We start from the raw sequence: 20,875 nt of genomic DNA on the forward strand, positions 1-20,875 counted from the left end.
TTCTGTTGAAAACATTTTAATTTATTTTCACATTTACAGTATGAAAGGGACACGGACAAATATTTAAAGTAATATTTACAAATATATACAAAAAACCTAAAATTTAACATATAGTTTGCAGAAAAGCGACAACCCAGTTCTCTAGCTATTTTGTGACACTATATTTTTTTTTTCCTTTTTGGGATGGAGTCAGTATGGCAAGAGTGCTATGTCAGTCCATAGCTCCTTGATCACACAAAACAGGGGAGGAATGAAGAAACACCAGTAAAATCCAAGATTAATTTAAGGTAAATCATTAGACTTGCTAGTGTTTTGAAAATTTGGCTAACTTCTGATTCCAATTTTAGACTGATGAGGAAAAGCCTTGAACACAAAGCACATGCCCTAAAGACCAAGAGTCTTGAAACTCTCTGAAAATAAAAGGGCCTCATATACACATGCCATTTCCAATTTCTACTGTGAACTCATTTGAAAGACTTTTCTGGAGAAATAAAATCAAACATTATTTAATTAAAACAAAATTCAGTCCTCAAAATAATTCTTTAGACTCCGCAATAAGCTAGTTTCAGACATATAGGACCGCACGCCAAAAATGACTAGTTAACCTTGCTCTTTTTTTAAGTTCATAGTTAAGAACATTCTTTAAAATATACTGTATAATTCATATATAAAATTTTCTTTTAAAGGTTATAAATGAATAAAAAACATGTTTAGGAAAGGACAAATTTCGGAAAATTCTCAAAAAGTTTAAAAATTGCCTAGGAATGGATCTAGGACATATTTAACTTATTTTCTTTTTAAAAATAGAATATTTACCAAGAAGCACTTCCACACTTTTCTTCAGGATAACTTCCACCTCTGAATTAACCTCTGGGATATAATAGCTGCCCCTGATAGCACAACAGATCATAATCTCCGCAAATTCTGCTTGCTTTTTTTTGTACCAGGAAGAAGTCCGAGCTTAGAGCTAGATTTCACAGGTTTGCCACTTGCACAGTCTCTGGAATTGTGGTAGCAGCACAGGCACTTGGTGCAAAAGTCAAAGCCACAGCTTTCACGGCTGCATGTTGCCCTCTGTAGATAGGAGTTATATTTTGCAGGTGAGCTGCAGCGGCTGCAAACCTTAAGGCTTTCGGTATTTTTCAAGGTCTTGGCAGCCTATTGGGAAAATACACATTTTTTTAATTGAAATAATCATTGGAATAAGTCAATACACAAACATCAAAGCCTTCCCCCTTATTCTGTAAGAGCCTGACTTTGTTAAGGGCATGTAGCAAGACCCATGTTTTCTCTCTTCTTGCTGAAGTTGAGTGACAGAACTAGAGAGCAAAGTGCTGGTCTACAAGAAAATGGGCAACCTAGCCTAGCGAGTAGGCCACAAGAGTGACCCTCCATTTTAGTGGGCTGAAAGATTATTGTAACCAAGATAGTCTCCTGGGATAGGGTAGTTATGCTAACTGCACTTATGTACCTAGAATTTGTAGGGTGTGCCAACTGAACTTTTACAGTGTTTTGACTGGATGCAGACAGCGCACACATCTTTCACAGGCAATGTTATGTGCTATCAGCACGTACCTCACTTCAAATGCCCTTGCTTTACATGTGAGTCACTTTAATACCAGTAGGAAAAACATCTTTATGGACAGAAACCAGTGGAATTTGGCAACGGTAAACAAAATGTTTTGTGGACCACACACAGAACCCTAATGTACTGCATACAGCCCATGAGCTGCAGATTGCCCACCACTGCTCTAAGATGTGCAGCTGCCTAAGAAACCCTGTGCAGGGTCTTAGGGCTGCCACGCACATAGCCGTGTGCAGCCAGGGGAAGTGCACCTTCTCAAAGTTCCCCTTACCCCATCCCCAGCAGCATGGACCTACCATAGCCAGGAGAGAGGTGCCCATCTGCCAAACCCAACCCAGCCTCACCAGAGCAGCCATTACTGGCAGAGAGATGCCTCTCACCTGGCCCAGAGCTGCTGCAGTGAAAGAGGACTGAGGATCAGGGGAAAAATCTCTCCCAAGGAAGCTTGTACCCCTAAATCCCAGCCCCATCCCATATCCAGTACCCCTAGCCTTCACTACCACTATGCCCCAATCCTCTGCCCCAGCCCTGAGCCCCTCCCACGCTAAACCACTCAGCACATTTGCTTTCACAAGAGATAACATCTATTTAGAATTACATTCAACTTAAAACACTGTAAATGGGACTAATTTTGAAAAGTGATAAGCACCCATCCTCTGAAAAATCAGTCTCCTCCCAAGATACCTGAAGGTGGGCACTCAAAAATGGAGGCAGTCAAAATCACTTATCCAGTGTTCCCTGTTAGCTGAGCACTTGTGCAGCTACTCAGAGATTCAGGTGCTGCCCACAGCCGGCAACATATTTCTAGTGGTAGTGCATATCCACATATGCCTCAGTGAACATAACATTTATTTTTATTTATTTGTCATCTTGGTGAAGTTAGTGTTTTAATGTTTTCTTAGTTCAAACACCAGATCTGGCTCACCTGATTACTGTGTCATATGACTAATATTTGAAGCTTACCCAAATTACGAAGCACTTGGCTAACCTCAAAATCATCTCCAATCAGACAAAACATTTCACTTGCAGCAGCTATTAGCCAAGTAACAATCCCAACTAAAATGAAATCAGAAACTTCTGATTTGAAAGATGAGGCAAATCATCTGAACTAGAAGATCTGGAGGTTAGTAAATTCTTGAGTGGCAAAAGCCACTGATCCTAAAGTGCAAATTCAGCATGTCAAGAATAATAGTCTTGTGATCAAATTAGGAAAAGCTATAAAGTCAAAACAAGAGATTCAGTTTACCCCAGAAAACACACAAATTTGTGCTGAATGTTCCATATAATTTGATAAACGTGTGTGTGACTGTGTGCAAGAATTAAGCACATTGTATTTGCACTTTCATCTTTAATATGTACAACACTTTCTACATAAGCCCTACGTTGGACAAACAAGAAGTTCCAAACCCAGAGAAATTCAAATTTTTATCTTTGCAACATTTATGTCCCTTGGGAGATAGAATGGTCTGTTTAGTCAGTTTCACCATCTAGTTGTCAGTGCTGTTGTGTTCATGGAAACAGATTCAGCATAGTAGAGGCATATCCATGATCCCTTCTATACCATGAACTATATTATGACAGGCTTCTTCAATGAAGGTTGCAGAGTAGGTGAGGTCTTAACTGTTAGGCAAGTAAAGAGGCTAAGCATGCTGAAACATTGTGTTGTAGTCTCATTGAAGCACACAAGTAGGTATACTAGGAAACAGAGCCTTTTTCAGTTCTATACAACTAGAAGAGAAGCATAGCATAGGCAAGCAACACAGATTTTTTTCCCCACAGCTGTGCTGATATTAGGGATATAGATGTTCAACCAGTTAATTGGTAAGGAATGGAGCAGCTAACCACCTGCCATGAGCAGGGGCCTGCTAACAGACCCACTGGAGTCCCACCACAGACAGGAACTTCTCTGATCCTTCTGTGCAAGGAGCCCTCCCCCCACCACTGCATTTAATCAGTTAACCAGTTAAACAAGATTTTATATCCCTAGTTGACATAGGCCTGTACTGGCTTAAAATTGACCTACGAGTCATTGGCCTTTCTTGGATAGACACTAGAGATGTCAATGTGTAGTCCACTACATGATTAACTGATAAGCTTAGGCCTATTGACTACACACACTCCCCCCACCCTATATCAGAGGCAGCAAGGGGGGAGGAGCAGGAGTCAGTGTCTGTGAAGAGCTGGCTTTAAGCAGGCTCCCCACGAGCACCCAATCCGACTGTCACCCACCATTCTACTGCCTCAGAGAATGAGGGGGGCAGGCTGAAGCTGATACACATGGAGAGCCAGCTTTCAAGCAGGCTCCCTGGGCATGCCAGCCCCGAAGACCCGGCTGCACCCCCTCTCCTGTCCCCACGCTGCCAGATACAGAGGCAGCAGCACGGGGTGGCTGGAGACTCCCCAGGAGTGGGACTGGGAGCACACTGGCTGCCAGCTCTGCCCCCGGAGACTATCAAAGAGTCATGTAACCACTAAGATTTAATGCGGTTACACAACTGTTCAGTTACACAATATCTAGCATCCCTAGTAGACATGTTATATTACAAAGTGAGACAGTTCTTTAGGGGCAGGGAAAGAACAGAAGGCAACCAGGGAGAAGCCACAAACACTTTTCACTTGTGCCCTGAGCTAAGACACCCAAGTATTCTTCTAATAGCTTTATACAATGAAGTACAGCTTATTGTATTATGCATGCCCTCTCATCGCATTAGTTATTTTGACTCTGTCCTACTTTACTTACTTTGCAATACTGAGGTGCCACAAAGGGGGTAGAAACTTCTTTCAAGTCTCCTGACAAAGTCTCTCCTGTAGGCTGTGCCTACATTTTACACTTTTTTCAGTGTACTCAATTAGCTCCATTAGCACAGGTTTACACAGCAGTGTCAGTGTATGCATCTCCCAACAAGCATAAACAGTGAAAAGATAGAATTCTAATTACTCTGTGTTTGGAACCTCCTATTTATCAGTCATGGGGCTTATGTAAAAGTTGTTGTACACATTAAAGATGATGTGCAAATACATGTGCTTAATGCTCCTCACTTATCAAATTGTATAGAACATTCAGCACAATTTTAAACAATATAGTTTTCATAATTATCAAATTTAGATTATACTTAGAAAATGCTACTAGTGTTTAGAGTTGTTCATTTTAGAAGCTGTTCATGTGCAATTCCTGACAATGCGCCAGTAGTTGAAAAGGAAAAGAAATATCAGCATTACCTCTGAAAACTCCATATGTCGGCTGTAAGAAACATTGTGATTGCTCTGGTTGGATGCTTTGGATCTGGATGCTTTTTTGGATGAACTGCTTGGAGGAGCTGCTGTCTGAACAGAAGCTAAAGCTGCTCGGTATAGTACATATTCCCTTGTTACTGTATGTTCTGAGGGCTGTACACTACCATCCTGTTAAGAAGTAAAACGTGATTAAGATTTAACAAGGCTCCTCTAAGTAACTGCCAGTATAAAAATCTAATTTTTAATGTAAAGTAACTTTGTGTTTGTCTTTAACATTGCAATTAATCACAATTAATTTTAAAAAAACAATTATTTAAGAACCCTAGTTTAAAATAGTAATGAGAGAAGCTACTTACACAACAAGCACAGGTAAAATGATGGGCACATAACTTACTATGGAGGGTTGAAAAAAATTACCATAGTCTTGCAAGCCAGAGAAAAGTTTACAAATAAAATACCAATACTTAATTTTAAACAGTGATAGAATACCAATTTAAATGTAATTTGTAATAAAAATAATATAAGCCATCACTATGCCTTCAGTGTTGCCATGGAAATTTATGTATTTTAAAAGTAAAAAAATAATAATTATAATTATTTAAATAGGTATTCTATTATTGTTTAGCAGTCAGATTAAAACCACAATTAAGCACAACTTTGTAATCAAATTAATTTGTCTTCAGTTAATTTCTTGAGTTAACTATAATTAATTGACAGCCCTATTTTAAACACCAGGAGACAACATGGTTACGGTCATCCTTAACTTCAGTACTTTTCAGTCACAGTGAATGTTGTTTTCAAGTTACTACACTAAGACAAACAATACAACTGAGTCAACAGTAAAATTCTAGAACAAGCCACTTTTTTTAAGCAATACTTTGTTGTGGTGAATAGGAATGTTTGTATCTTTTCCACCAACTGGATTTTTAGTTCAGATTTTCCACATTTGCACTTCGGGATTAAAAAAAGGAAATCTTAATAGAATATGTATTTAAATCAGCAGTGTTCCACCTTTCTAGCCAGTGGGCCAAACAGTTTAACAGAAAAAAGGCAATAATCAATAATTTTGGGACAGATTCTCAGCCCTGCTCCACTACTGAGGTGACACAGAGTGTAGAAACTCCTTCAAGTCTCTCGACACACAGTTCCACCTGTAGGTTGTATCTACATTTAACACTTTTTTCAGGATTCAGAGTATGTACTCAACTTGATTAGCACAGGTTTAAGTAGCAGAGTCAACGGTGAGGCGTGGCTGAAGCAAGTAGAGAACAGACATATCTGAAGGATGTGCATATGTACCCTAGCACCACATTGCTCTCTACTTACCCACAACATGGCTTCCCATTACGGATGTAAAATCCCAGTTAAATGTTAGGCTTGACTGGTATTTAACCAATTGGCTAACTACAGTGGGATCCTGGCCTGAGGGCTGCTCCATATCTACTGGAGTGATCTCTGTCCACTGTGTACAACAGGTGGGGAGCTGCTCTAACCCCCACCTGTTATCCAGAATAGGGATGTAATACTGTAGTTCCGTGGTCCCCATTGACTTCCGTGGTCAATGCGCCCGCCAGGTGCTTGGGGCTGGCCTGGCCCCGGGCACATGGCGCACGGGCGCTTGGCGGGGAGAGCGCCGGGCGCTCGGCACTCGGCGGGAGGGGGGGGAGCGCTGGCTCCGGGCGCGTGGCACTCGGCGGGAGTGGGGGGGAGTGCGGCACTCGGCGGGAGGGGGGGGAGCGCCGGCTCCGGGCGCGCGGCACTCGGGGGGGGGGGGCGGGGAGCGCCGGCCCTGGGTGCGTGGCCCTTGGAGGGGGCCCCACCCCCGGGTGCGCAGCTATGGGGGGGCCGCCCCCGGTCCCCGCCCCCTGGCGCCCGGCGGGCAAACGGCCACGCCCCCTGGCGCCCGACAACCTAAAAAGGTTGGGGACCACTGCTGTAGTTGATTAACTGATAAGCAAAAGCTTTTAAGTCAATGTTATGGACTACACGCATTCTTCCCCCTTCCCTCCAGTACATTTTTTGGCAGCCCAGCTCAGTTCGGGCTCCCATCGGGTCTGGGACTGACCCCTGCTATGGATATGTATTTAAAGTGTATTAGAAGCCAGGCAGGCAGGCAGCTCGGCTCACGCCAGGTCTGGGAGTTCAGCCCCCCACCCTCCTCTCAGACAAGGGCTGCTGCCACCCTGCACTGCTGCTTCTGTATCAGCAGCGGACCAGCCCCAGCCTGGCATCCCATGCTGCTGTCTCTGATACAGAGGCAGCAGCACAGAGTGGCAAGAGGTGCCTGGGGAGTGGGGCTGGAGCACACTGGCTGCTGGCCCCACACCTTGGGACTATAGAATAGTTGAGTAAAGGATAAGAATTCATGAGGTTAATCAACTATTCAATTAACCGATATTTAACATCCCTAATTCAGAACCCATAAATGTTAGGGTGATGCTTACTGGTTAACCATTCACATCCCTATTCCCAATCTGCACTAGTATTTTTAGCCTGTAGTGTCCTGCTGCCTTCCCACTGCTGGAGCCTTCTCCAGTTTTAAACCAAGACTGCTGCAACAGGAAAAAGATCTAGCAGAGAAGGCAGCTGTGGAAAGCCTCCATCAGTTCTCAGAGCACTCCCTTGCCAGACGAAAAGGTTTGGTAAGAATCAGTCTTTCCCCTCTGCCTCGCCCTGCCAGAGGGTTATACTGTTGCTTAACTATTATACGCTGCAATCTGGATGCAGCTTGCATTTCTCTGTAGTATGTAGTTACACATACGCTGCATGTTGCTGAATGTGGGGTGTAGTGAAGAATAGCCATATATATAGACCTGATGTATTTCAATTTAATTCGGGGGGAGAGGGATAGCTCAGTGGCTTGAGCATTGGCCTGCTAAACCCAGGGTTGTGAGTTCAATCCGTGAGGAGGCCATTAGAGATCTGGGGCAAATCTGTCAGAGATGGTACTTGGTCCTGCTGTGAGGACTGGACTCAATGACCTCTCAAGGTCCCTTCCAGCTCTATGATATAGATATATCTTCATAGATCATGCTTACCATTTCACAAAAGGAACACATTGGCAGTGACTTGAATACTTCCTTAGCTGGCATGTGGTTCACTGGAGACTAGATGCTGCTTTTATAAATTAGAGCAGCCATTAATGCTGGGCAGTAAATCAGTATGCCTTGGCTAGCTGAGGCCTCTATTTACACTTCCGGAGTGCCTGGCTGTTACAGTGAGGAAGGAGCTCCATCTTCTAGTAGGTAAGGCTCAGGCATTCAGTCACAACTTCTATCCCACTCACTCAGACTTCCAAATCCTTACAGGGAAAGGGATAATGCAGGAATCTCAAAAATATTTTATCTTTCCTCCTCCGAAACGCAGCACACAGTAGAGAGCTATAGATCATTTACAGTAGTGATGTAAAATCTGTTTAAACTGCTTAACTGATTAAAAGGGGAAGGTGGGCAAGGCCTGTTTTGGCCGGTCTAGAGCACTCCTGCCTGTGGCAGGCCCAGCAGGACTGGAGCAGTCCCCTACCAGCAGCAGGCAGCTACAGCAACCACTGGTCAACAGTAACTGGTAACGGGTGAGGATTACAGGTTGACCATTAATATCCCTAATCTGCAGCAGACAGCACCTGGGTCAAAGCACTCCTGGCTCTAGGGCTACAAGTGAAGCAGTGGGTAGCATTTGAGGAGGGATGCCTCTACATCCTCTTCCTAAGAAACACCTCAGTTTAAATATCTCAGGGCACAAATCAGAGAACACACCTTTAATATAGAATCAAACAATTTAAGGTCTTCAATCTCAAAAGCAAAAGCTTGCCCTCAAGCAACAAGTTGGATACTCCTGAATCAAATTTAAAAAATTATCAAATGCAGGAACTTACAGAAAGGCTTTTCACTGCTCTATTGTACACTTGGAACGCCCATTTGTCTTCTTTTAAAATTTTCTTCCATGTTTTGCTCACTTTAGCCACACTATAATGAAAACATAAACATCTTAAGCACCTTCTGAAAGTAAAAATTAATTTGTTTTATCAACATTATGTCCAAGATATAGTCCACTACTTTAAATGTCCTCAAGAGACGGATTCCACCCTTCTCCATTTCAAGAGGAAGGCTACTCTATCACCTCTTCACTATTTATAATTGGTAGTATAAGCTGAACCTCTCTCATCTGGCATTCTCTGGTCTGGCAATATCCATGGTCCAGTACGATTTTAGTTAGCAAGATGTCCACTTATCATGGGTTTGGCTAAGTTTCTTGGGGTCCCATAGTTTGTTTACAGATACCAGACATGGATCTCAGTGTTCTGTGCTGCTATTTAGCTCTAATTTACCCCTAAATGTTTTCTAAGAGCTCAATAAACAGTGGAAGTGTGGGTAATGCCGCTTGATAATATTGAACTCCCGTGGTCTGGCAAATTCTTTGGTCTAGTACAGGCAGTCCCTGGGTTACGTACAAGATAGGGACTGTAGGTTTGTTCTTAAGTTGAATCTGTATGTAAGTCGGAACTGGCGTCCAGTTCTGACTTACATACAGAATCAACTTAAGAACCCCAAGCGTCCCCAAGTCAGCTGCTGCTGAAACTGATCAGCAGCTGATTCCAGGAAGCCCGGGGCAGAACAACTCTGCCTCGGGCTTCCTGTAGTCAGCGCTGGTCAGTTTCAGCAGCAGCTAAATCAGGACGCCTGGGGCAGAGCAGCTGGGGTGCTGCTGGGTTGCTCCAGTAGCGCCGCTCCTCAGCACTACTGGAGCAACCCAGCCGCCTGGGGTGCCCCACTGCCCGAGCCCCTCCCTCGGCTTTGCAAAGCCGCGGGGAAGCCGGCAGCGGAGCAGCCCAGGCGCGCCTGGGGTGCCCCACTGCCCGAGCCCCCCCTCGGCTTTGCAAAGCCGCTGGGAAGCCGAGCCCCCCCACAGCTGGACTGCTCCGCTGCCGGCTTCCCTGCGGCTTTGCAAAGCCGTGGGGGGGTGGAGATGGGGGGGGGGGCTCGGGCAGCCCAGGCACCCCTGGGCTGCCCGAGCACCTCCGCGGCTTTGCTCTGCGTCTTCCTGGTCTGCAGACCAGGGAGACGCAGAGAAAGCCCCAGAGTACACGGGCGGCAGGACCGCGAGGTCCCGCAGTCCGTGTACTCTGGGGCAGCCCTGTTCGTATCTGCGGATCCGACTTAAGTCGGATCCGTGTAAGTCGGGGACTGCCTGTATCAGTGAGGTCCTGAGGGTGCCAGATTAGAGGTTCAACCTGTACTCAAAATGTGCCAGACTGCTGCAAAAATAAAAGATGACATGGTGTCCATCCCCGTGATTTTATCTCATGAATAGATAATAAGTTTTTAATTAAAGATGTATATCACCTCTATATTGGAACATGCATCACATTGATAGTAATGCAACTTTTAAAGGATACTTCTGAAGTTATTAGAAAAAATATAATATTAACCAATATGCACAAGTCAAGTTCATATGCACAGAACAGCATCCTTTCTGGTCCCCACTAGCACTATTACTTTCCCAATGAGAAACTCCTACAAGATTAGTAAACTTACTTTATTAAGTCCATCTCATCAAGATGCCTTAAGATGTTTGCTAACAGATGTCTGAGGTCCCTTTGGAAGAGTTCATCAAGAAAGTCTATTCCATCTAATCCCATTTTCTTGCCAATTAGATTCTGAAGTCCAAGGCTTCCCTGGGAAACAATTCTGTCCACAATAGCCCATGATTTCAAATTTCTTTTACCACTTTTTTTCAAAGTTGAGCAAACCAATTCTTCAAAATGGGTAACTGGTAACAAGTTTTTTTTACAGAGTTGTACTTGGCTTTGGTTCTTCATGAGAGAGTGATTTGGTGTGCCATATATATTTCCTGCCAGTAATATACTGTCATCATGTTCTGTCGGATCAGTGTACTGGTTGCTCAACATAGAGGAATAACCACTATCCTCATTTAGCTTACTGTTTTCTAATGCCTCCATTTCACAGGCCCCTTCAACAAACCTGCATAATACTTGCTGATTTTCTTTGTTATGTACATGTTTTCCTTCAGCTTTGGGATCAAAATTTCTGGGGGTTGCATTCTGCAGTTCACTATGCAACAGCCTCTGATATGCTTTTGCACAGTCTTTACAAGACCCTTCCCCATAATTCGAGGTAGAGAATTCTAGTTTTGTCTTTACTGCCTCAGTCTTTGCGAGTCCAGAACAGACATGGTTACAATTAAAATCACATTTCATTTTGGCAGAGTTGTTTGCTTTCATTATTTTCTGGCTTGTGCTCTGCAACAAAACAACAAAGTATTAATCCAAAACAGCACAGTGCTGTAGAAGTCAAGCAGGTGATTCAAAATGTGGTACTCTTCAGAGATATTACTGACCGTCATCTAGCATGGGTTAGGCCTCAGCATTGCTTGAGTGCATGCCCTTCTGGTTCCAAACACCAAGTGATGATTAAAATTCCAACAGCACCTTTTCACAAGTATAGGGTGTTACCCCCTGGGTATAATTGTACCAACATGAATTCAATTTTTTCTCCTGCCTTTTAGGATGGATTTAAAGGCACTCACTTCCTATCTTAAATACCATATTTTCAAGTGGCCCCTAACATCAACAGAGCGCTTGCAACTAAGGGTTCCACGACATAGTTCAACTAAGGGTAGCCACTGAACTAGAGAACTTGGCTCTTGGATGTTAATTTGCCACCAGGCAGAACCAGGCACAGAATATCAGGCCAAAGTACACTTAAAAGGATGGCTTAGGATGTCCTAATCTCCTCCCCCCAATGAGGGAGTGGAAGTGATGGTGGAATGGGTCAAGAAGGCACTCTCAGGCACAGGGTTTTTGACTGAAAGGGGAAGAGGGGGCACAGCAGGGCAGGTATTAGGGAAGCTAAATCCTTTGCCATTACAGGCAGTCCCCGGGTTACATGAATCCGACTTACATCGGATCCCTACTTACAAACGGGGGGAGACAACCCCGCACTAGCTGCTTCCCCCCAGCAGACCAGGGAGATGCAAAGCTAGCGCCCCCCCCACAGCAGACCAGGGAGACGCGGAGCAGCTTTTCTCAGCAGACACCTCAGCTTGAGAATAAAGGATTGAGGGAAGTGAGGTGTGGGAGAACAGAACTGAGCTCTGGAGAAATGTTTGTCTAGAGTTTCCCCTACAATATGTACCAGTTCCGACTTACATACAAATTCAACTTAAGAACAAACCTACAGTCCCTATCTTGTACGTAACCCGGGGACTGCCTGTAATGGCACTATACCATCACATATATTTGTGGTAAAACATGAGGGTACTCTTTGTATGCTGTGGTGAGGGATTATTTCCTCTATATGTTCACAATGTGGGGAAAATAGGTGATCTTCTGCACACTAGGAATAGCTAAAGTGTCTATCCATGTGGTCACAGTACAAAGGCAAAATAGCAATCATAGGCATTTCCAGGCCTTTGGGGAAAATGGGTGCTCCATAAATGTCTGAGGTGGAGGGAACTGGTGTCTGTATAATTAGGACCATGAACATCCTTTTTGTAAGGTAAAAATAATTAAAGTAGACGGAGCTTGGTCCTGCCTTGAGGGCCGGGGGCTGGACTCGATGACCTCTTGAGGTCCCTTCCAGTCCTATTATTCTATGAAATCCACCTGTGTATTGTAAATGGTGCAAAGAGGCAGTTCTTGCTTAGCTAAATTAGTGAAGATGACCCCCCCTGCACTGTGGTTAGAGAAGGTGCCTCTCATAGCCTTATTTGCAGCAGAAATAAGGTCCTTGCCGCCTTCTGGGGTCACTAAGCCACACCAGGCTAGGGAGCTGATAAGTACATTGCAGGGGCCGAGAGCTGTCAATGTATTTTCATGCTCAACAGCCAGTGCCTGTGCTGGGCCCCTGCAGAAGGACGCCCAGCTCTGCCATCCTCACAATAGGTCTTACCATTTCTTTTCCACATTTTAAGCGTTTTCCCCCCAAAACGGGGGCGCGGGGCCAATCGGCCGCCAGTTTGGGCAGTGTCCCCTCCCGCCGGCATGGCCTGGGCGGGCGGGAGATTGGGCGGCGCGGCTCCTCCTCAGCCTTCCTCCCGCCCGCCGAGACCCTCGGGCTGCGCTTCCCTCGCTTGGGGGAGCAGCGCGGGGTCCCGCTTTCCCGCCACAAGTGGAGGGGAGGTTGCCCGAAAGGCAGCCGGGGGGCAAATGCATGAAAAGCCCGGGAGAGGGGGGGGGGCGGAGGGTCCCGGGATGCGGGCCGGTGCTATTCGGCGGCTGCTCTGGGGAACCCCCCCCCCGCCGGTCCCAGGCACGTTCGGCTTCCCCAGCCCAAGCCCCCAGCCCGGCAGCGAGCCCCGCTCCCGCCATCTGCCCGGGGCCCGAGCAGGGCGCCCCAGCCCGACCGAGGTGCCCGGGCGCCGAGCCCGCCTCAGCCTGGGGGTGCCAGAGCCCCGCGCCCGGGACAAGTCAGCCCCCCCTCCCCTGCGGCGGCTCCTCGGCCCGTCCCCGCGGTACCTGGGGCGCTGCTGCCTCCGCGCCAACCGCGGCTTCTGACTCTGGGCTGCTGCGCCGCCGCGCTTGCCGGGTACTTTTAAAAACTTTGAATTTGGTATCCAAAATCCCGGCGGCCAATCAGATGCCGCCGCACGAGCCAGGTCGCCCAATGGCGGCGAGGCTGCAAACGGCGGCCAATCCCGGGCCTCGCGAGGAGGAGCCACCCTCAGATTTTTCCCTCGTCGCAGGGGGAGGAGCGAGGTGAGCGCGCGCGCAAGGGCGTGTCCGAGAGACTGGCGGGCAGCGCGCGCTCTCCCGGCACACACGTGGAGCGCGGCAGAGAGAATTCCGCGCCGCCAGCTGCAGTGGCGCCTTCTCTGAACCGCCCAGCCCATTACCCTCCTGGGTCCTAGCTCGCTCCGTCACTACGTGCTGCTGCATGCAGCCACTGCGCGCCCAGCGTCTCTGCACTAGCTGTGCTGAGTAACCAGCGGACCCCTTTTTTAGGGAAATGTATTGCAGAGGAGCGGGACATACGCTATTGAGGTTTATTTTGTAAATCATTCTCTGATCGTCGGTAAATCACCCCCCAAGTCTATATGCCTCAGTTTCCCTAATCTGTAAGGGTGTGGGGAACTGTACTTTATTGGACTTCTGGGGCTGCCCAACACCTAGAATGTAAATTCCTTGGAAACCTTCTTAGGGAGAACAGGAATGCAGGTCTTTCCAATGTGCTAGCACAAGTGAACCAGGCTTACATTAACTATAAACTGCGGTATAGTATAATCCAACAGGAATTTTGTGCAGAATATTCTTTGTAGATTTTGTGATTTCTCCCCAGCCCTTGCGCTCCCACCTGTGCCTAGCAAATGCCTGTGCCTATGGCAGACAGCAAAAGCCCTAGCCACCCCAGGCTGTCAACAGGAGCAGTAGCAGCCTGGGGCTGACAGCTGGAGCATGATTATATTGTGTTGTTGTGAGAAATAAGATGCTTCATTTTAAAATACCAGGTGTGGAATTTTTTATATTACGGTGCAAAATTATCCCAGGAGTTAGTTCCTGTTAACTAATATCTTCTTCCCCCTATATATGTTATTGGACCATTTAATTATTCTTTTGAACTACAGGAGCTGCAGTTTCACTTACCCAGTGCTGTGGTTTGGTTTATGCCTCTCAGGTTCCAACATTCTCCCTCACCCCTAGTGGTGGTTAGCTGACCAAAGTTCTTCAGTACCCCCAAATAGTCAGTGTCACCTAGACAATAGTGGAACAGAGTTCAGCAGATAAAATCCTATCTCAGGACTGGCTTGTTTCATACTTCTAAGCTATACAAAATACGTTTAACAAGGATCTTTCATGTATGCAGCATGTGATTTACTTTATTTGTAGGAAGAAGAGGATAGAATAGGTTGCCCTGCTCTCCATAATAGAACCATTCACTTTAGACTCTGCTTGCCTGTCTAATAAATAAATTCCCATGGCTATTAGAACAATGGAAATGCTTATTCCTTTAAGTACTTGTCTATAAGATGCTCAGTTGCAGTGGAGAAGCAATTCAGGATTAAGTCCACTATCTACATAAAACAAGAGTCCATCCAGGCCTGGAAATAGGTATCAATAAAGGATAGTGTCTGTGGACAATGTTATAGGTAGCAATGTAAGACATATTGTTCATTCAACAACTGTTAGGTTTAAAACTTCAGGGGGTAGCCAACTTAGTATGTACAGGAAAAAACAACAAATGATCTGGTAGCATTTTATAGACTAACAAAACATGTAGATGGTATCATGAGCTTTCGTGGGCTCAGCCCACTTCTAGATGACCGGAGTTTTGAGGTTAAGATGTGCAGACCCAAAATAAATAGAAGAAAAGCGGGGGAGGGGAGGAGGGTATTTCAATTTTAGGAATGATCTATAAAGATCCTGTAGGTGATTGTCTCTGTCTGTGGGATTGGAACAAATCCAGTTGTATCTTAGAGCTAGGCTGTATCCACCCCAGACACATTTCTCAGTCTATTGTATACAGCCAAGCCCTAAAGAACTCAATCCTGATGAAGGATGGTTGGGACACTATCAACCTAACATTCAATGAAGGTGCAAACAGCTCTTTGTGTAGATTCCTGTCAGGAAGAATACTATCTATTGACTTTGATTCTTATCTGCTTCGTTTTAACTACCCAATCTTCAGATACTTACTGACTCCCTTCCTGTTTTTCCCTTTGATTTTCCATACTCTCTGCTCCCTGTCTCCCACCCCTCCTCCTCTCCTATTTATTTTGGGTCTGCATATCCTAAACTCAAAACTCCAGTCATCTGAAGAAGTGGGCTGTGCCCACGAAAGCTCATGATACCATCTACATGTTTTGTTAGTCTATAAAGTGCTACCAGTCCATTTGTTGTTAGGTTTAAATAAGCCTTTCTCTTTCCAACACCCATTTTGTTCCCTAAGTGATCCTGTATACCAGCCTTAGTACTAACCTGCATTCTATAGAGCATTGATGCAGATGCTTTATTTTACCCATTAAAGTAGTTCCACTGAAGTCAGGGAAGTACTTAACACTCAAAGTTAGGTATATGTATCAGTTTGCAAGAGAGGTGCCTTTACATTATAAGTTCAGACTATATCATTTACATGCAAAATCAGAAGGTACTGTGTGTGTCCGTTACAGCAATCCTCATTCCCCTTAAGTTCTTAAAATCAACTCCACAGGGAACACAATATAGTCATCTCACATCTCAGTGGGCCCACACAAGAACAGTGTCAGTGAAGCCACAAAGTTGTTGGAGAATGGGTCCCTCCACTCAAATGAACATGAAATGGAGGGGAGGTGATTTTATGAACTCAGGGCAGGCTGGTAGAGTGAGAGACTTTGTGTACTCTCCTCCCCCCACAACCCTGATTGGCCCAGAGGCAGGAGTGTGTGAAGTCTCCTCCAGCCACCAGGGATGGGGCGCACCTAGAGGGAACAGTCCCCCTCTGCCCGAGGCCCCATGATCACTTCCAAAATTTGTGAATTGGCTCCCTTCAAAAATTATTGCCCACCCTTGCTTCAAAGCAACTACATTCATGGATAAAGTTAAGCTTGTGCTTTACAGAATAGAGCTTAGTACTAAGGCCAGGTTACAGGATCTCTTGATATCTTGCCTCTGCAAGCCAGATTTAAAGGAACCCTTAATTTTATATGAAACTTTAATGAAGATATAAACTTGCTGATGTTTAGTTTTGTAACCCACATTTCCTAATTTTTTAGAATATATCATGTTACATTTTATATGTATGTGAAATTGTTTTTATAAGCAAACTGCTGCAAAGATTGTTTTACATACTAACTTGTTTTTATTCTAATATATAATGGTGACTTTGTTACATAGAAGCCTGAAATAAACATTTTTACCTGTAACAACATTTTGCTTCATTTTATGAATCATTTGTTGTCCTATAGATTTTATTATATATGCAATACATAGTGTTATGGTCTGTTATAAAGATTGTGCTTATCATCACTGTGTGTATGTGGGCAGTCACAGTTGCTTTCAGCAAATATAAATATAGTGTTGCTAATTTTTCCTCTGTTTTAATGACAGAAAAAATACCAGTAGAGTTGAAAGGCAGAATTTTCCTTTATATAAATTGTGCTGGTTTGTCCCCATCACATGTTATTCATTTAGATATGATAATTTAAAAAATTATAAAATTTCAAGCACCTCACCTGGTACTAAAATAAGCCTTGGCTTATCAGTTACTGTTAATAGTTACACGCAGGCTCCCGGTCCCGGTCCCGCTCCCAGGGAGCGGGATCAGAGCCTGCAACATGGGGCAACAGCTGGGTCCCTAGAAGTGGGGCCAGTAGTTGGTACAGCAAGCTGGCTGCCATCCTGCACTGCTGCCTCTGATACAGAAATTGACCAACAGAAGCTGCAAGTGCGGTGCTTGCAGGCACTTGCAGTGGACCAGCTGCCTCCCTGTCCCCAAGAGGTGCACAGAGTCATGCCTGCCAGTAGCACCCAACCATTTTGAGTGGTTTGGGGTCACGATGGCATGCAGGCAGCTTGCTTGCTTAAGTGCTCCACTGAAGTGCCAGACAAGAGCTGCCTATTGTAAGCATCTCCCAGCCAGGGTCAGATCCTACACCTCGCACCTCCTTCTGCATCCCAACCCTCTGCCCTTGGTCAGAATCTGCTCCAGCATCCAAATTCTGTCCCAGACACCATACCTCCTCCATTAATATAACAGAAAAGTGCAGCCCATAAGCACTTACCACAGGCAATAAAAACCCTACCTTTACAGATGACATTAACATTTTACTGAAAGTTACAGAAAATAGTCTCACCACCATAAGTTTTCTAATAGTATATAACCTTTATATAACTGATAAAGCAAGAAATACCTGAGGTTTTGGCTTCCAGATAGTACATCCCAAATCCATAAAGGAATTGGGTTTTGCCACACTGAGCCTCTTTCCACTGCTTTGAAAATAACTGGAATTCACAAAGTGTATGTGAGGTGCCTAGATTCCCTATATGATTTATGGGGAGAGATAGCATCAGAATATGATATCCACAAAAGTCAGCAAGCTAAGCCACAGCTGCCTAAGCTAGCAGATGGAAGATGTTGATGAGAAAGATGTGTCCTACGTCCTGGTCATCTCAAATGCCTTTTAGAGTTCAGTTCCTAAATCTGGTCTTCAGGGAGGCACCTATTTTTGCTTGTAATCCACAACCAGGAACCCTTCTTAGGATACATCTAGACTACAGAGCTTTTCTAGGATACCAGAGATATCCCAGAAAAACTCTGCCATGTTCAAGGATTGCGTCTGCTTTTCAGAAAAAAATTTCGGAAAAGCAGATGTGTCTTTTCGGCATCCCTATAAACCTCATTCTATGAGGAAGAAGAGATGTTCCAAAAGAGAGTTTTTTTCCGACATTTGACCCTACATAGATTGCGGTTCGCAATTCGCGTATCTTTTTCCAAATTTTCTTTGTAGTGTAGACACAGTCTTGGAGTCATTTTCATAAGAAACAGCTTAAGTACCTGACTCACTCCACACAAAGTGGCTGTAGAGAAGAGGGAATATCCCTTGTAATTTTTAGCTCATTGGTTAAAGTACTCAGCTGAGACATGGGAGACCCTCTTTTAATTTTCCCCTCTGTCTGATGAGAAGGGATTTGAAGAGGCATCTCCTACCTCTCAAGAATACCTTAGCCACTGGATTATGGAATATTCTGATGTAAATCTCTCTGTCTCTCATATTTAATTCATTCTACTTTAATAAGATAATTGAATATTAATTGGGCTAGCGACCAAAACAGTCATTGTTAGTCACATGGCTAGATCAATCACCTGTGATGTAGGCCACCTCAGTTCAGTGCACAACTAAGTGGCCTAAATGTTATCAAAAGGAGGCTCCCTACATACTTGGCTTTATACTGTACGGAATAGATTTTTATGCTCAAATGAAGCCTAGAACTAGAAGCAACTCAGTTTTTCTGCATACCTTTTGAAAGTAGAGCAGCAATGTCCTCAGGTGAGAAAGTAAAAACTGCAATCACTTCAAACTCAATCGTATTTACTTTAGATTTCCTATTCTGTAACAACGTCTCATAGAAAAATCTAGTCTTCTACTCCGGTCAATAGGAAAAAATGTTTAGAGGTCATGAGGAGATAAATTAGTCCTCCGTGATGGTCTGAAATACAATTTATACTGCCTATGTAATGTTCCAGCAGTCATGCAGCTAATCTTTGTCAGGGTATCCATACCTGTCAGTACAGGATTTGGCAAAGAACAAAGTTCAGGTCAGATTTGTTTTTTCATTTTCTGAAATAATTTCCATTAAAGTTTCATAATCAGCATATTCTCTCAGGGATTTTATCATTTCATCTAGAAGTTCTTCCCCTAACATAAATTTATGAATATGATGCACTGTTCTGTTTATCCTGTGTTCAGTAACACGATCCTGTGGAAAGTTGTATGTTCTGATCTTCTCGGATCTTCCTTTGGTCCCAATCTACCACATAAGAAGAATAAATTTATCACCATGGTATTCTTTTTAAGCATAGAACAATATACTGGTTAAGGATTTGAATATCAGTTCTTTTCTTCCTACTGGAAATATACAAATATTCAATACAGGGATTTAGTAATTGGATTAACCCACAGATTTGCTCACTATAGCTATGGCTAAGAATAACAAGTTCCTAGAGTTCTTAGATATCTATATGAAAAACTGTACCTATATGAAGTCTAGTGTAGCCATCACTGGATAATAAATTTATATGTGAATTAAAATCCAGTATTGTCTCTAGTATTATGATTAGTTATATTCAGCAGTTGTTTCAATTCACTTGTTTCATCAGGACTCTAGATCTTCTATAACACTATGTATCAAATATAGCTAGAATGCAAATTTTATGTATGTCACTTCATAGTTAAAGGTCAAATATTTAATAAATTACCAGGTTTAGAAACTTGTGCTGTATCCTGCTGCAAAGTCTTTCCTTTCTAATAGCACATAGTTTCTAATTACAATGAATTTTCACAACTCGGACTGAATATTATACATCTTGTATCTGAAATATTTTTCAGGCAGGTTAATTAAAAAAAAAAAAAAAAAAAAAAAGGTAGCAATTTGAAATCTGTTCAGAGATTTAATGTGATTAGTACTATGTCCTGATGGAACTAGATGAGTAGTAACAAGTGCTACTACTTGTGTGATCATACTGCTATTAACATTACATGCATGGTAATTAAATATTGTCAATCCCTGTGTATGACAATTAGCTCAATGTGTAAGATTACTAGCCAGGGTGAACAATACTTGTGCCACCAAGCTTTACCTAATCCTTTTGCACTGCAATTTAATGGAATAAGATATTTGTGCACTGCATTTAACTATTTCCCTACTTCTGTCTCCCACTTGTACGTCAGCCCAGCAGTCTCATACACACAAAGCTATTCATTTGCAAAATAAATCCTACCTGAATCTTTCTGGCATTATATCTCTTTTTTGTCTCTTCTTCTAGTTTGATGCTGTAGAGTTTAGCACGAAGAATTTTCATAGCAATCTCTTTATTTTTTATTTGAGATCTCTCTTGTTGACATTCAGACACTACACCTGATTATAGCCAAAAACATAATCCAAATTAACCTTTAGTAAGTACAAAAATATTGTGATTGCATCTGCTACTACCTTCTTTACCACATTAAGGAGGCAAAAACATAACATAAAATCCAAAATTTGTAATAATTAAGTATGCGATTTGATCATGGAGGTCATGGATTCTGTAACTTTAGCAGAAGTCCATGACTTCTTTAGCTTCAGATTCAGCCACACTTTAGCTTTCTTTTCAGCTCCACTGTGACATATCCTGATTTTTTACTTTTTGTTCCATGACTGTTCTGTGAATTTTGCTTAATTTTACCATGAAAAAAAATCATATCCGTAGTAAAAGTTCAGGCTGATATTCAGGTTAGGATTGAACTGCACAGGCCCTTTATTCACCATATACACAAGATACATACATTTATAGTTGAATATGATACCCTATGGGGAATCTGTGAAAAAAGATGAGTGATGTGATCTGACCCTCAGATGAGGAAGAT

The 20,875-nt window shown here is 43.7% G+C and overlaps 2 protein-coding genes across 3 annotated transcripts in view; both read right to left on the reverse strand.

Moving 5' to 3' along the window:
* On the reverse strand, nucleotides 1-18,907 carry FBXO5 (F-box protein 5). 2 transcript variants are annotated; one of them, XM_006114979.5, is made up of 6 exons: nucleotides 18,770-18,907; nucleotides 14,421-14,528; nucleotides 10,354-11,078; nucleotides 8,694-8,784; nucleotides 4,805-4,987; nucleotides 1-1,158 (listed from the first exon to the last, which is right to left on the reverse strand). In XM_006114979.5, exons 3-6 carry the CDS (start codon nucleotides 11,058-11,060, stop codon nucleotides 907-909), a joined length of 1,233 nt encoding a protein of 410 aa, XP_006115041.3. In that variant the 5' UTR covers nucleotides 11,061-11,078; nucleotides 14,421-14,528; nucleotides 18,770-18,907; the 3' UTR covers nucleotides 1-906. The 2 variants fall into 2 exon arrangements, with proteins under 2 accessions (XP_006115041.3, XP_075780586.2); XM_075924471.2 differs by lacking the exons at nucleotides 14,421-14,528; nucleotides 18,770-18,907 and adding an exon at nucleotides 13,296-14,388.
* Nucleotides 17,615-20,875, reverse strand: part of MTRF1L (mitochondrial translation release factor 1 like) — a 21,190-nt gene continuing 17,929 nt past the window's right edge. Inside the window, exons 6-7 of the mRNA XM_075924472.2 lie at nucleotides 20,251-20,387; nucleotides 17,615-19,280 (exon numbers count right to left, since the gene is read on the reverse strand). Coding sequence (XP_075780587.2) covers nucleotides 19,065-19,280; nucleotides 20,251-20,387 — 353 coding nt within the window. The 3' untranslated portion in view covers nucleotides 17,615-19,064. The remainder of the gene's footprint in view (nucleotides 19,281-20,250; nucleotides 20,388-20,875) is intronic.

The sequence above is a fragment of the Pelodiscus sinensis genome, chromosome 3, assembly GCF_052426305.1.
Source record: "Pelodiscus sinensis isolate ZL-2025 chromosome 3, ASM5242630v1, whole genome shotgun sequence".
In the NCBI taxonomy this organism is placed as follows: Eukaryota; Metazoa; Chordata; order Testudines; family Trionychidae; genus Pelodiscus; species Pelodiscus sinensis.